The sequence below is a fragment of the Emydura macquarii genome, unplaced genomic scaffold (assembly GCF_026122565.2).
Source record: "Emydura macquarii macquarii isolate MOO-44397 ecotype Brisbane River unplaced genomic scaffold, CSIRO-AGI_Emac_v2 contig_2422, whole genome shotgun sequence".
Taxonomy (NCBI): Eukaryota; Metazoa; Chordata; order Testudines; family Chelidae; genus Emydura; species Emydura macquarii.
In genome coordinates, this window is record NW_027132559.1 from 34,092,868 (window position 1) to 34,108,631 (window position 15,764).

The 15,764-nt window shown below is 39.6% G+C and overlaps 1 protein-coding gene across 2 annotated transcripts in view; it reads right to left on the reverse strand.

Moving 5' to 3' along the window:
- LOC137162424 (pituitary tumor-transforming gene 1 protein-interacting protein-like) overlaps positions 1-15,764 on the reverse strand; it is a 58,505-nt gene that overhangs the window by 13,195 nt on the left and 29,546 nt on the right. The window contains exon 5 of one of the 2 annotated variants that reach the window (XM_067562231.1): positions 10,199-10,264. In XM_067562231.1, coding sequence (XP_067418332.1) covers positions 10,199-10,264 — 66 coding nt within the window. Of the gene's footprint in view, positions 1-10,198; positions 10,268-15,764 lie in introns of both variants that reach the window. The other variant, XM_067562230.1, reaches the window with a different exon arrangement.

A 15,764-nucleotide genomic window follows, 5' to 3' on the forward strand; every position in this document is an offset into this window, starting at 1 on the left:
TGCAGTCAAACTATATTAACATGGTATCCTATAGTGAATTTCTGTAAACTGCATGTAGAAAAATCTGAAATTTGTAAACTACTCCAAGAGTTACCAAGTTAAAAATTAGATGTTACTGCTTAGCACTGACACAATTTACATCTTCAAAGCCCTATACTAGTTGTATAACCTCCCTTGCGGAAAGCAAGCAAGTACTATCCCCATTTTACATATGGGAAAAAAAGACAAGACCACACAGGAAGCCCAAGACAGAACTCTGGCAGACACCATATAACATCCATTTATCTTTACTATTTATAATTATGAACTCCAAAGTCCTGTCTTCCTTTATCCTGCTCTAACCAAAATTATTTACCTCTGCATTATTCTTCAGTTTGTCAGAAGTCTTTGAAACTCTTAAGGATTCAGTGATAAAATTTCTTGCCTGTGATAATAAGCGGTAACTAAAACTATTAGCCCTGTCACTTTATTTTAATGGACACCAACCTTTCCAACAACCACTTCCTGGACATCACTGAATGAACTTTATCTTGCATTTGATGGGTTGTGGAATTGGTTTAATAAGACTCTTTTATTGTGTTAAATCACAAAAGTTAAGATTGAGTTCTATGAATACTTAAGGCAATCAAGTCCCAAGTTGCCTGCAATTGCAGTGTACAATATGCTGATGGTGAAATTTCACTTATACCACAAATTTTAATCAAGCTATTCTGGAAGCTGAGAATGCTGGGAAAACACGATAGCTTAGTATTTAAAGACAAAATGCTCTTATATTCAGTATCAGCTTCAGAAATAACATTTCTTCCATACGCTTGATATAAACTCAAGTTAATGCTCTAAATACTCCTCCCACTGTCTAGCAATGCATGTTACAACCAGTCAATAAAAACTAAGTAAGCAGCTACATCCAGAGTTGATGACAATTTTTTTATGGTTCTATGCAGAGGACACATCTGTGTAGGCAGCATAATGTATTATTTCTGATATGTCTAAGATGAGGTCTCTTGAATAGCTTCACAATACTCCTCCCCCCCCCTTTTTTTTTCTTTGAAGGATGCAATAGCAGACCAATACCCTACTAAACCGATATTTATGCACATGACTGCATATGGAAGAATACAGCATATAAACCTAAAGGTATTCTGGGTAGGCAAGTCCTGAACTACTATATTGCTGTATTTCATGATGCCAGAACTAAAATTAGGCCTATCAGCTATATTTTGGTTTATGGACACAAGGCTGTGTACTGTTCCTCTACTATTCCCAAACTGGAATACACCCATTCCTTCTAGAACTGTTCAGAATGTTCAAGTGAAATACACTGCAACATACACATTTCACAGAGGAGAACCCTAGATTCTTAAATATAATATTGCAGGGCTGCCCAGCAGAACTAGATTTTAGGTACATTTTCAAAGATCAGGCATGCAAGAAATACAAATGCTGACCCATCAAGCTGAAATTAGTGTATAATTTCCTATAAGTAAGGGGTAAGGAGTCTACTTACTTGAGAATACTGAAAATCTCCCCAAAATGACCCTCCCACTGCAACATGTAGTGGTGAAAACTTAATTTTAGAAAAAGGCATCGTCAAAAGTAATACAGAAGCACAAAGTAAGGCAGATTTAAATAAAGCTGCATAGAAGCTGCACAGGGAAAGGTCAGTAGAAACATTACGGAATTATCAGATTTTAAAAAATAAGCCTTTATATCTTTCTGAATTAAAAAAGTTCATTTAAAAAGTACCGTACAATCAGCTCAATTTGTTAACAATGTGCACCATGATAATCACATTCAAGCACTTGTTCTGAGCATTTACTGGAACAAAACTAGAAGTACGTTTTTAAAATGCCTTTCTGTGAGGGTAGCAGGCAGCTTACATACACCCTCCGTTTTGATTTGTCCAATAGTTGATTTTCACTCTACATCTTTTCCCTCAGCTATTCCTAGCCTCTCCCTTTCATGTGGTGGCTGTCATCTTGCTATCAACTTACTACCAGATCAGGCACATTGCTCTCTCAAGAACTGGAGCAAGAATTATCTGGGGTGTGTAGTTAGGAGACAATGCACTGAGTAGTAGATCTTACAAGCACTATAGCAGCCTAGCGCACAAAAACTAGAGGGTCTTGTCTGACCTATTATCTCAATTAAAAACAAAAAACAAACAAACAAACAAAAAAAACCTCAGCACCACTTCTTTCCCAGACTGTTTTGTATCAACCAACAGTTCTAGAAGTGCTTATTGCCACAGTATCTAAGCACTGTACCTGGCTTATAAAAGCACAGTGGGAAAAGTCCAGAAGGGTAGTCAATTCCCAGTCCTTCCCTAGGTTCAACAATGGGATGCTAATTTTGAACACAACAGATTTTCAAATTGCAGGACGTACTATAGTGAGGATATGTATCTTGAGTGACCAAAGGATATTATGGGTACTCTTCCTGACATCTTCTGGGAAGAGCATTTGAGAACCTTGGGTCTCCTCTTGAATGCACTGTCTTCCTGCTTCCTCAAATCGTGATCTGGACTAAAACAGTTTGCTGGCTAACTGCAGTTGCTGTAGCGGGTTCCAAAAGTGGTGGTCTGTAAGATAAGGAAGGTTTTTTAAAGTCTATGTCAGATCCACTTCTACGATCTGGTAGTGCACAAAGAACTAGTACAGTTGTGAAGCATTGACCTGATACACTTTAAGTGTATCACACTTAGACAACCGCAGCATTATGTACCAGCTGTAGCTACTTGGGAACTTCTCATTTGGATCCAGGTAGTGAAAGTAGCAGTAAGTCGAAACTGCAGAGTACAAACACATGAGTTCCTATGATTAGGTCATTGCCCCAGAAGAAAGGATGGATTCATCTTGATAGCTGGAGACGGAAGAAGACACTTTCGGTAACTGCTGCTACTTGAATGTCCAGGATTAGCGAGTCCAGTACGACATTAAAGGTGTGCACTAAGTTAACTGCAAGAAAGCATATTCTCCACTGCTCCTCAGAGGATTCACCCTGCTGATCTTCAACCAGGCTCCAATCTTCCCCATGCACTGAGATATTTTGGACACAGTGCTGTCTGGGCTCAATGAAAGGGACAAACAGACCTGCCTGTCATCTGCATATTGTTGACATTGTAGTCCATGTCAATTCACTCTACTTTCCTAAAGATTACAGATTGATGTTAAATAGCAGCAATGCCAGAACTGAGTCCTGAGGGACTCTCCTTGTCAAAGCTCCGAAGAAGCAGCAGCAGCTGTCCATCATAGAATCTTTATGGATATTTTATACAGCAAAGAGTGGAACCAGTTTAATGTAATTATATCAATTAATTCCAGGACAGGTGGTCAGGTGAGTGGCATTTCCATCAGGGAAGACAGGAGACGAGTCACAGAGTTGTCACAAGGCATGGTTTGCTTTCTCTCTCTTCATTAAAGGTTCCACATACAATACTCAATGCCTACAAAATAGCTACCAAAAAACTTTAAAACTGAGGTTCTTCCTTAAGAATTCAAAGCAATTAATTAAATCATAATGCATATATAGGTATATCAAAATGCAGAATTTAGATCCAAAGACAAAAAAAAAACACCTATGAAATGTTGTAGTCACAACAGGATAGAACAGTAAAGGGTAGAATGTGCAAAAAAGACTTTATTTTGATGGTTTTCAAAGGCAATTTGAAGATATTTTCCAGTGAGCTAAACAGAGATAACAGAATCACACAATAAGACATCAAATCCTTGATCACTAATACAACTGCATTGTATCAGTGCCTTGTAGATCAGTATATTTCACTTTTATAGTACAATGTCTGTGTTCATCAATCCTAAAAGTTCTTGCAGAGAAATTATGTAAGCAGATATATGCTGTAGTACACAATGTCACTTCCCATCATTTCCCTCTCCTCTCTCCCTCCTCTTCAAAATCAATTAGCGAACTATGACCTGGCACTGAGCAATTCTGGTGTGCAGCACAATATTTCCTGCCTTCCATTAAGAATGATTGTAAATCTCCCTTTTTAAGAAAAGAAAGTTGCATGTACTTTGAACAACAGGATGCACTAGTATACATTATGGAGTCACAGCAGTCACTCCATAACTAAGGTTGCACCCGTATTTATGTTCTCAAACAGGTTCCCCCCCATCCTCTCACAAGACCAGTCTAAAAATTAGAAACTTCAACCTGGCACAGAGATAGCATTGTCCTAAAAATGTAAAGCAAATTAGATGAGAGTTTCTAACTGACACTAAATATAGAGTTACTCATAGTTCAAATAGTCTAACATTTTCCCCACTTCACAGCCAAAAAACAGAAAGCCGGAAAGAAAGAAACTTAGTTTACCAGACTCCCCTAGCTCAGATTTAGTGCACAGCACCACCATTTAGTAGAAAAATATCTAATTTCAGAAGCTACCCCTTGAATTTCAAACATTGCTATGGATTATCTGCCCATGCAGTCTTAATACAGCATGCCATATGACTGCTGGAGGCCTGAGCTTTCTTTTTTTAAATTCTCCAGTCTTTTTCCTTGCAGACAGAGATCTCAATGTAAGCCAATCACTAGCTTGGCTTGGCAATAGAAAAATATTTTCCACCAAAAGGTCTTCTGAGGGGCAGCTCTCAGGAGGCCAGAAATGCATCCCAAATCTTTGGCCCCCCATCAAGATCCCAATTTTCAAACACCCCTCTCTAACCCCACCGGCAGCCTCCTGAGATCCACAGGAAGTCACCCTGTTGCTGCTGAGCTTAGGGAATTTAGAGTAGATTTTCTACAGGAGGGAGGAAGATCAAGATCCCAGAAGGGGAGAACCAACAACAAAACTGCAAGTCTTAAGAAGCTCTTTGATCTTTCACACCTTGGGAGGTTCACTGGGTGCCACCACTGAACCGCCATAGGCTTGTTTATTCCCAAAACATGTCTGCTGCAAGCAGCTGGGCTACGGAGATAAGTCGAGCCATGCAGATATACAAAAATTTGGATCCGCATCCATAAGAATCATCTTGTATCCAACCCGTGATCTGCACTCCGTCTTTTATCTGTACCCACATCCCCATCGCACCAGCAAGGGACAGGGAGTCTGTTTTCCCTGCAGAAGCATGCCACAGCAATACTATCACAAGGCTGCAGTGCTTAATTTGCACCAGTGCCCAGGGAGAGAGTGAGGAGCAATGACGGACGCTCCGTTACTCCAGGTCAGTTTCCCCCCATGGGGGCAGGAGGGAGGGTGCATGGTTGGGGGGCCCAGGAGAAGGGTGAAGGTGCTCTCCAGTTGCTGAGCCAGTGCTTGATAGATCAAGACAGGCAGCAAAATCCCCCATGCTCCTATCGCTGCACTTTAAGCAGCCAAGCAATATAGGAAACCTCTCCTGACTTCATTATTGAATTATCGGGTCAGTTGGCGAGGGAGGCAGCTGCTTTTACAACTTAAGTATGGAAGCCATAGCTGCAGACAGCTGCTTCCTCACCCTCCCCGACTGTGGCGATAGAAGCATGAGGGATTTTGCTGCCTGTCCTGATCTATCACCTCCCTTTTCTCTGTACACAGGGGGAGAGGGAATATTTAGTCTCTCTTTCTATGGGTAGGAGGGTGGATTTTGCTGTGTGTGTTGGTCTATGTCACACTTCTCTCTTTGGGGGAGGGGCTTTGTGTCTCTTTGAAGTACATGTAGGAATCTCATTATATCCACATCCGCAATCTGCAAACATGGCAAACAATACAACCACATCTGCGGGACGTCCATGGATATAAAGCAGATATCCGCAGATTTGCAGGGCTTTAGAGATTGAGACCCAGGGACGCCAATTAACATCTTAAGATTCACAAATGGGGTCCTAAGAAACTTTCTGAGAATTGCAACAGGTGGGGCCCTCCCCAAAATCATTATAAGTGTCATGGGGGATAGAGGTTAAAAGTTGCCAGGGGGCTGAAAATCCTACCGCGAGCTTGACTACAAGGGAAAATTTACGGCATAATTATACCACTTGAGCTATAGAGGGTAACACTCCATGCAGACACTCTTATTCCAGAACAAGAAGCATCCACACAGGGAGCTATACTGGTATAGCTATAGTGGTGTAAATATATCAGTATAATTTTGCTATTCAGTTTTCCCATGTAGAAAAAGCACTGAAGCTCAAGGAGGGGAGGGAGAGGAGATCACAGGGAGCCAGAAAGAAACCTTCACCTCCCAGGAATCCCCTACACAGTGGGCAGAGAGCACTAGGATGCATAGGCCAGTTTTTCTCCAAGTGAGCTGACCCCCAAACCTCCTGACAGTATTTTCCACTACCCATCTTCCTATGCCTCTACCATCAGCTATTAGAAGCTGAAAGAAAGGGAGTCACACTTCTACACACCTTCTAGGTTCTATATGAGAAGATGCTGAGGGCTTACAGAGGTTTAGAGGACCTTAAATGATCTGCAGTATCAGTCTCCTCAACAGGACACTGGGTAGATACTGCAATTAACAGATGATTTTGTCACCAGCAAACCACATGCATACTGATTCCCTTCCCTGCCTTCCACCCCCAGACTTCCTAAGGTCTGCTAGACAGAGTTTTCCCTACTGTGAGCTTCCTACAGTTTGCAAGAATAGTTCCTCTCCAATCAAAATCGGAGCATTAATAAAACCCTGAATTCCACCATACCCCCACAAGACTGTGAAGGCACATATCAGTGGTCTAACTGCATATCAACTTTTTTTTTAAAGTTATTTTTAAAAAAAGTAGAAACCCAGTGAATTCAAGGTTAAGGTTGCATTCTTCAAACAAGACACTTAAATTACTTTAACTCTGCCTCCCTAGCCAGGCTGTAGGACAATCAGAAACATTCTATTTATTCATCTTTAATAGTTTCTTTTATAAAGTAGAATACCCTAAACTTTAAATGTACAGTGATGGAGTCTCACATCAACGTCAAATGTATGAGAATTCAGCAAATACTATAGGTGAACACACGTGAGGTCAGACCAATGCGAGAACTGCAAACATGGTTACATGTGGGACAGACAAAATTGTCCATGACCACTGCAGGCTCTTGCATCTTTGGTACTAGTTCATGTTTTTCACAAGATGTTAACGCACCTTGCTTCAAAGCAGTTTATGGCAACAGGACAAATCTACCACCACCTTCGTCTCTCATGGGCTATTGCTTCCCAGTTGATGGGGTCAGCCTGACATGCTTTAATCTGGCTTCAGCATCTCTTTATATCATTTGCACCGGCCACCCTTAGAATGGGCGCCTTACTTTAGCTGATCAAGAAATATGGCTTTGGGTATTCTTGAGTCAGCAGTATGAATGAGATGCCCATACCAATGCAGCTGAGCTTTGATGAGCAAAATCTGAATGCCAGACATCCAGCAATGATTAAGTATCCTGCTAACAGATTGAAGACAATGCATGTCGAACTGAACAAGCTTCCAAAATGGTGGCTCCGTTGTCCAGGTGTCACAGCCATATAGAAGCGTTGTAAGCACGACTGTCCAACAGACATGTAGATTAATGCTTATTTTGACACCTCTATCTTTCCATAGATTGTGTTCTTCCAAATGCAGAGCTGGCCTTGACTATGCATCAGTAACTGTGACCCAAGAACCTCTTGATGTCAACTGGCAGAGGACACAGCAGCACATAAGGGCTACAGGAATCCCCTGGGTCTGATGTTTACATTGTAGTTCACCAAAGGGTGTTATGTAAGGTTTCTACTGAAGCCTGTGTCTCACTCAACTTCATAATCTTTGCAAAATGTATGAGAAGATAATGTGTGTATAGATACTGGAAATTACGATTTTAAAGCCCTGAAGTTAAAGGCAGGTTACCCAGAGAAAATGTGCCTTAAGAAAGATTCCACCAGACAGGGAGGTAGGAGACATATGTCTACCTGGCTTACCACTGTGTGTTGTTTGTCTTATAATGGAAGTTAATTTGAATACTGAATCAACAGCTAATGAAGAGATTGTGGGGACTTCAAGAGAAGAAATTAACAAAGAGGTAAACAGCAGGAAAGGGAACCTTGTTTAGAGGTGAAGACCAAAGGACTAGTCTAATATATCTAGAGGTGCAGAAAGACATCCTGTAATCCCTTCATCTGGGGAGGCAAGCTTGGACTCATGAAAGGAGGGTCTCAGCTAACCCGGTTGAAAAATGCTGTAAAAAGAACTTTGGGTAAGCAATAACCTTATTAGGAAAAAAGGCATCTTGTCAGTTAAGTATAGTCTCTACAATGTGTGTTATGATTTTACTGTATATGTCACTTTTGGTTTCCAATATTTCTGTTTGCTATCATTTGAATCTCTGTTCTTTGTTAAATAAACTTATATTTGCTTTCTATATAAACAAATCTAAGCATTGTTTGTTAAGCAGAGCTGTGTTCTAAAATGTAATTAGCAATCTGGTAATTCTGAGAGCTTCCAGTGGCTAAAGGGCTTGACACCCCAGGGGGATGCTCAAAGGACTCAATGGTTGGACTGTGCCTATTGCTAGCCTGCATGAGGGACAGTGCAGCCTGTGTAGGCTGCCTGTGGCTGGGGGTGTCAGGGACCTGACCTCTGGTAAGCACAGACAAGGCTTCTTCATGCTAAAGCCAAGTGGTAATGAGGTGCTCCACAGCTCAGGGTAGCCTTGAAGCATCACAGAATCTCATCAATTGTGGCATTCTGTGGCAGCACACTCCACAGACAGCACAGCTTCTCCATGAACTTGTTAAGATCAGCGATGCTCTTCTCAACAGGTTGTTATAGTACTTCAGGTTTCTTTACGCTAATTGTGAAACCAAAACAACGGACTGCATGAGCTAAGTGATCAGTTATAAATTGAATGTCATCAATCAATGCTGACAAATACTAAAATATTGTCAAATTTTCTAAACATATCAAGCCAACTTTGACACCTGCTATATAAACAATGCTAATTTTGGATTAGGTCCACACGCAAATCTGAGAAGAATTAAAAATAAAAAAAAAGATTATAAAGCTCTTTTTAAGCACAGTCTGTCGCCTTCCTGTGACATCAATGAATATTTTCCCAGCCAGATTTGAAAGGTATAGAAAGAAGTTGGAATGTGTCTCACCAAAGCAGTTACACTGAAAGGGTTCACACTTCCTATCACTGAAGAGAGGGAAGCGTTGACTCTAGTAGTGCTACTGCCTCCCTCAGTTACATGACCACTACACAGACACCAGAGGGTACCTGTGTAAAATGCTCAAATCATACTGTATGTGAATGTTTTTTCCTAGCTGACCACTAATTCTTTTCTGCATGGCTGAGTGGAGGAAACTCCATTCCTGAGATGCGAAGTTAGCATCTTAGTAACATGTTATTAAATACAAATTTGCACCCAATACAGACCATGACCAACTAATGCATTTTTAAAGGTGTTAAAATGTGTCTAGATTTGCTGCAAAGTCATGCTTAAAAATACATCAGTCAACACATTTTCAAACAAACAATCTACGGACCCTGTCTAGACTAGGAAATTTCTGACCTCTGCCCCTTCCAGTCTCTATTCCCATCAGTGGAGTGTGATCTTCAAAGCCTTATAAAAACACAAGACGACCCCTCCAAAAAAGGACATGAATGCAAAAATATACACAGCAAGATTAAGTCTGCACAGTTAAATTAAAGCCAGAAATTTGTTCCTACAGCAACGTTAAACGTAACCATAAAATACATGGCTAAGTTAACATCCACTAAATTAAACACCACATTTAACCAGAAAAACAAAATTCACATGTGCTACAGGGCAGAGTTAACATATACAAGAACCTTATATTTCATTTTTTGATCTTGATTTTAACTGTGCAAAGCTTTGCTTTAAATTCAAAGAGCTTAACTGGTAAGCAATTTCCAGATCACAAGTGTTGTTTAAGTATGAGGTTCCTTGCGATTTTGTTTGAACTCTTTCTTTTCCTACAGAGAACAACCTTAAGTAAAGATCACACCAGTTTAACCAATGGAAAGGGATGTACTCTGGTTCTATACAGTAGCTGAAGTTGCACTGTCTTATTCAGAATCATAATTATAGTTGCACTGTCTGTGTTTATACTTTCCTGTTAATATTTTTTCTCTATTGCCCCTGCCTGCTTAGATGGCTCTGGGTTTTAGACTGTTTGTTTAGTATATGCTGTATTCCCTAGGAGCAAATATTACTACTTGCCTAATACAAATTCTACCAAGAAGCGTGTGATTATACATTGTATTTCCAAAACTCACCGCTGAAGAGATTGCATTCGTCTCTCCTCTCGCTCTCTGGCAAGTCTTTCTTCCGCTTCATCTGGTCTACTAGAAAGATTGGGGGACAGGGGGAAGGAAAGAAATCAAGACAGTTTTTCTGTGCTTGAGAAAAAACATGTTGATCATTTTTCAGAAAAAGCTTTAATTAGCCCTGATTTACAGACTTTACAGCTGTACTTGACTCCATTACATCGTTTAATTCACAACTGACAAACTGGTAGCATTTTCAGTTTTGCAGTACTTGCACACTTTACTAAGTAAACCTATTTGTTATACCATAAGAACACAAAACATTTGAAGCAATGCCATTCAGAGGATATTTGTTATTTTTCTTTTAGTTATTTACCATGGACTTTATTTAGCCCAACTCTTTTAAACACAAAGAATTAGTAAATGTATACTTTTGTCACATTTCTCCATGCGTTATCTCACAAAACTGAATGCATGATCTGGAGATGTATTAATTGTAAATATTCGTTAGTCTCAATATATGTTGGTTGAGATGTGAAGACTAACAGTACCATATATATGCACTTACATCAGCACTTAAGTGGAGCAACAGTGACATCCAGTGGCTAGAACAGTTTAACCACAACATGTCACAACATGTAGAGATAGGCCATACACAGATCAGAAGGGGCAGTCTGAATTCAGCAGTTAATTAAAGGTCACAATCAACTTTCAAGTCACATTTCCACAGAATTTTTTTTAAAACCTACTACTGTAACAAGTATCATCCAAGAATACTAAAAAGTGACTACAGTGAAAATATATATATTTTTAAAGGTGTATATTTTGGGTACATCTTACACAGCCAAAGAAAAAAAAAAAAAGCCCAGAGCAGCAAGTCTCAGAGCCTGGGTCAACTGACTCAAGCTCACAGGTCTTGCTTTGCTAAGGGGCTAAAAATAATCGTATAGACATTCTGGTTCAGGTTCAAGCCTGGGCCCTGAAACCTGGTGCATGGAGAGGGTTTCAAACCCCAGGCTCCAGCCTGAGCCAAAACATCTACACGGCTATTTTTAGCCCCATAGAGCAAGACCTGTGAGCCTGAATCAGTTGACCCAGGCTCTGAGACCTGCTGCTCTGGGCTTTTTTTTTTTTTGCTGCTGTGTAGAGGTTTCCTGTACAGTCAATTTCTGTTTCTCCTATTTGTGTGGGCCTCTCTCATCAAAACAGGCAAGAAAAAAGAACTAAGTAATTTTCTTTTAATTACAGAAGATTAATAATATATTGACAATAAACTGATCTTTTGTGAATGACCAGATTTCATGTTGACAGCATCTGTTTAAATATCCTTTGTCTCTGGATATAACTTTGGAATGAACACACTGGCTGAAATGTGAGATACAACAGCAAGCCTCTAACTCTTGCACAGCCTTTTGTAAAACTGATTTATCAGAGAGGCCAGGAGGGACTACATAATAGTTTCAACTCACATTTCTGTTCCAAAATATGTAAACCCTCAAACAGCTATGAAGTCCCAACTCTAGGACTTGGAATGTACAGTATTTATTATTGGACAGCATTGGAATTTAAAAGTATTATTTTCCTGCTTCAAGTGACTCCCATGGGAAGTTCTCAGTTAAAGTTATCATAACTAGAAGTAATCATCATACTTTAGTATTTCAGCAGACTGACAAGTTCAGAAAGGAGCAACAGATTGGCACAGATCATTAGTTTCATGAACCTCAGAAGAATGTGGAAGCAGCAAAACTTCTGGTGCAAGAAACTAGCAATGCTAATCAACTGAAGAGGAAGTAGGAGAAGCCCTGGGAGTCTTGGAACCTGTGGCAGGAACAGACCAGAGAAGCCATTTGTACCAATGTTGCGAGGATTAATATGCCTGAATGCTCACTGGCTGAAGGTAATGGTGGCACTTCTCTCTCTTCTAGGCAGTTAATTTCCCTAACATGAGACGACTACATTGCAGCCAGAAATAAGGTTCCCAGGCTGGGTAGACAGACTTACGCTCAGAGGGCTTGCATTACCACGCTAAAGATAGCTGTGTGACATTGCAGCACTGGTCTTGAGCTTGAGCTATCCACCTGAGCTTGGATCCAGCTGGTAGGGTGAGCTTGAATGACTAGCCCAAGCATCCACTGGTGCCACAACATCCACACAGCTATTTTTAGCCTGCTAGTGCAAGTTGTCTACCTGGGCTGGGAGGATTGCTCCCAAGTGCAGGGTAGACATACCCATGAAAATCTGCTCAACATGGTTTTCTTGCCCTTGTTTTGGATCACAGCTGAGAATGGTACTGCTGCCTCCTCAAAACAAAGCCCCACTTGAAATTGGTCCCATACTGATAGCTTCATGCTCTGATGCAGGCTTCTTTGGTGCCAAGGAAGGCCCCAGCACTTCAGGAGGGATTCCTGATCAGGATCAAGACTCTTCAACACCAAAGAGATCCCATGTACGTAAGTAACAGTAGCTGCCTGCTTACAAACAGATGCATTCTTTGGCAGAGAAGCCCCCAGAACTGAGTTTCCTATCAGTGTGGGACCTATGAGAAACAGGACACTTAAATACTAAAGATGATTTTAGCACAAATGGAATCCTGGCACTGCTAGACTACCAACTTGATACCAATGTGTCTTCAGTGCTAGAGGTGATTTGTCAGCTAAAGACACATACTACAATTATAACCTATCCGGTACAGATTTCTTTTTCCCCAGGAGCCGTCCTTGATGTTCTTGGCATGAAAATCAAGAGGCCTACACAATCATGGGGAGGTGGTAGATGAGACAGGTCAAGAAAGCTTACTCTGTTAGAAAGGCAGTGGTGGCGCAGAGCCTATCAGTTTGGGCATGAAGTATTGAAGACTTACACAGAGCGGCAGTTTGGGGAAATGAGTTTTCACTGTGCAGAAAAAACAGGTACATACAGCCTTCTCTGGGAACACAGGGGAATGACACATTGTAGGCCGCAGCACTGTGATGTAGGCCTGAACCAAAGCAGGCCCGGACCATAAATATGTATTTAAAGCTTAAAAGTTAATCCTCATACTGAAAGAGAACAGAGCTAGGCATTATAGATAAGGATGTTCTGGATACATTGTTTGTTCATGCCACCCCAGGCTCCACTATGATAATAAACTGCTTGAACATATGAGGGGGTACATCCTGTCTAAACATTTTGTAATCTAACATTTATGATACATTGGGGCCCTGCTTATGAACATCTACAAAGGAATATTTTAAAACTAATTGTAATAATTTACAAGTAAAAAAAAGTGCCCAATGCATATCAGAAATGTGATTAATGTGTAAATCATGGGGCAATAAAAGGGTAAATAAATTTTTTTTTTGTTTCCTTTTTGTAAAATTATTAATAAAATTAATGTAAGTATAAGGATTTTATCATGTTAGTAAGTAAGTATAAAATATACTAATGTAATAAAATAAAAATGTAATAATTCTAATAAGTATAAATAAAAAGTAAATGCAGTTTAAATGCTAAAGTAAGACGGCAAAAAAGTAATTGCTGAAGTAATGTTCTCAGCCTTCAAAGGCAAAAAAAAAATGCTTTTGTTTAAAATAAACTTTTACAACCCAAACAGCCAAAAATCAAAATAACAAAAAAAATAAAAAATCTGTCACACTTACAATATCAAATGTAATTAACAATTACATCACACACAAAAAAACTATCTAACACAACAAAATCCATAAACCCAAATAAAATAAATAAATGAATAAATAAAAACCCTAAACTTTGGGCTCGTTCTGCAAATCCCAAAAACCATCATGTCGCGACCGATAAAGCCCGGCTCCACCCTCGGGTCTCAATTACCTAGCCAGTAATTCAGCTCGAGCAACAAAAAACTGGTAATTACATCCCTCCTACAGAACTGTGTGTGTCTGGGTGTGTGTGGGTAAAAGTGTGTTTTAAGCAACTGCTTTTTAAAATGTATTTCTTTTCTGTATTCATAATAAACCGGCATACTGCCTTATCCCCTAAATAAAATCCTGCTGTTTATTTTATAAGTATAACAGCATGACTTAAATCCATGTTTTTTAAAATCTTGCTTCTTGGTAGCTACAGATCAATCATATTTCCCTGATGTAGAGACCAGAACTGAGAAGAGAACTGTGCAATGGCACAAATTGAGTAATATCTAAAAAAAATTCTAAAACAAAAACAATAAACAAGGGGATAGGATATTTGGTGTACAGAACCTTAGAAATTCCTGCAGATATGGAGAGAAGGTCCATATCCCTATGGCTACTGAGGAAAGAAAGGAATAGAGCTGGTTGCGACTGCATGCCCCTTACAATCTCAGTTTCAAATATGCAGTGCCACACTGTTTTCCAGAAGCTGTCTCAATTAGGATTATGCACTGGCCATTTAAAAACAAACAAACAAACTACAGCTGTCATCCCATATGCTCATCAAATAAGATACTGCTCCCTTATTGGATTTTTTTGAATTATGTTAAACAATTAAAGAATTAAACGAGGGGCAGCAAGACAGAAATCCTCCAAGATCTTAGAGATCTTTGATTTTTGTAATGCTTGGAACTTGTCTAAAATAAATTCAGGCATCCTCAAAGCCTCTAAGCAAAAAAGGTATCTCTTTACCTCTACTATGGTCACGACATTTGTGTAAATTAAATGAAAATAGCATCTCTGACAGCTGATTCCTTAGAGAGTCTACGCAAGCTAGCTGAAAATACCCTGAAGCAGACTCAGGTGCCTGGGCAGTAAACTATATTGACAATATTGCTTGGTTTATACAGGATAGATGCTAATTTTGTTCCTCTTCCTGGCCCACTTTTGTTGAGTCATGAACTAGCCTTAAAAGAAACTCTTTAATTTGCCACTCATGAACTTTTCATGTACACCTTTAAAAAGGAAATAATCTGTAGAAACAGATACTGAACAATTAATTTAGTTTCCAAAATAAATATTTGTGCCATCAGTGTTGGCAATACTACCAACTCTGTCATATTGCCTGCAACTAAATACTCTAACCAGTATTTTAAGTATAGCGTCACTTATTTATGATACTATCAGAGTTGAAACATTTATTTTCTAGTACATGGTGTTTACTAATGTACTTCATACTTTTCTATTTTGAATGTAATTGTAAGATTACATTTTGGATTTAAATAATGAATGTTTCATGATCTGCAAAACCTTTAATTTTTAATCAGACTGAACTGCATAAAATTATACATAACACACTAGTTTAAACTTCAAGACATTTCAACTGAATTTGCACATCTATCAAAGGATGAGTCCCTGGGCATATATTCCTCTAGAATATGGTATGAGCATTACACCAGTCCGGATTAGAACAAACAAACCAGGTAGCTTCATTCAAAGCTGAGAGACCAAGGATGCCTATGAGACACATGGGAGGCCATTTTCAGACTCACTGCTTTCAAGGTCTTAATCCAGGACCTTCTGCAGCCACTAGTTAGGCAGTTCGTCTCACCAGGCGCTGCTACCACCACCATTAATCTTGGGAGCTTGATTCAGCTAAATACAAAAAACTGTCCAAAAATCATAACATGCAACAGGGTGGATTGGTCTAAATC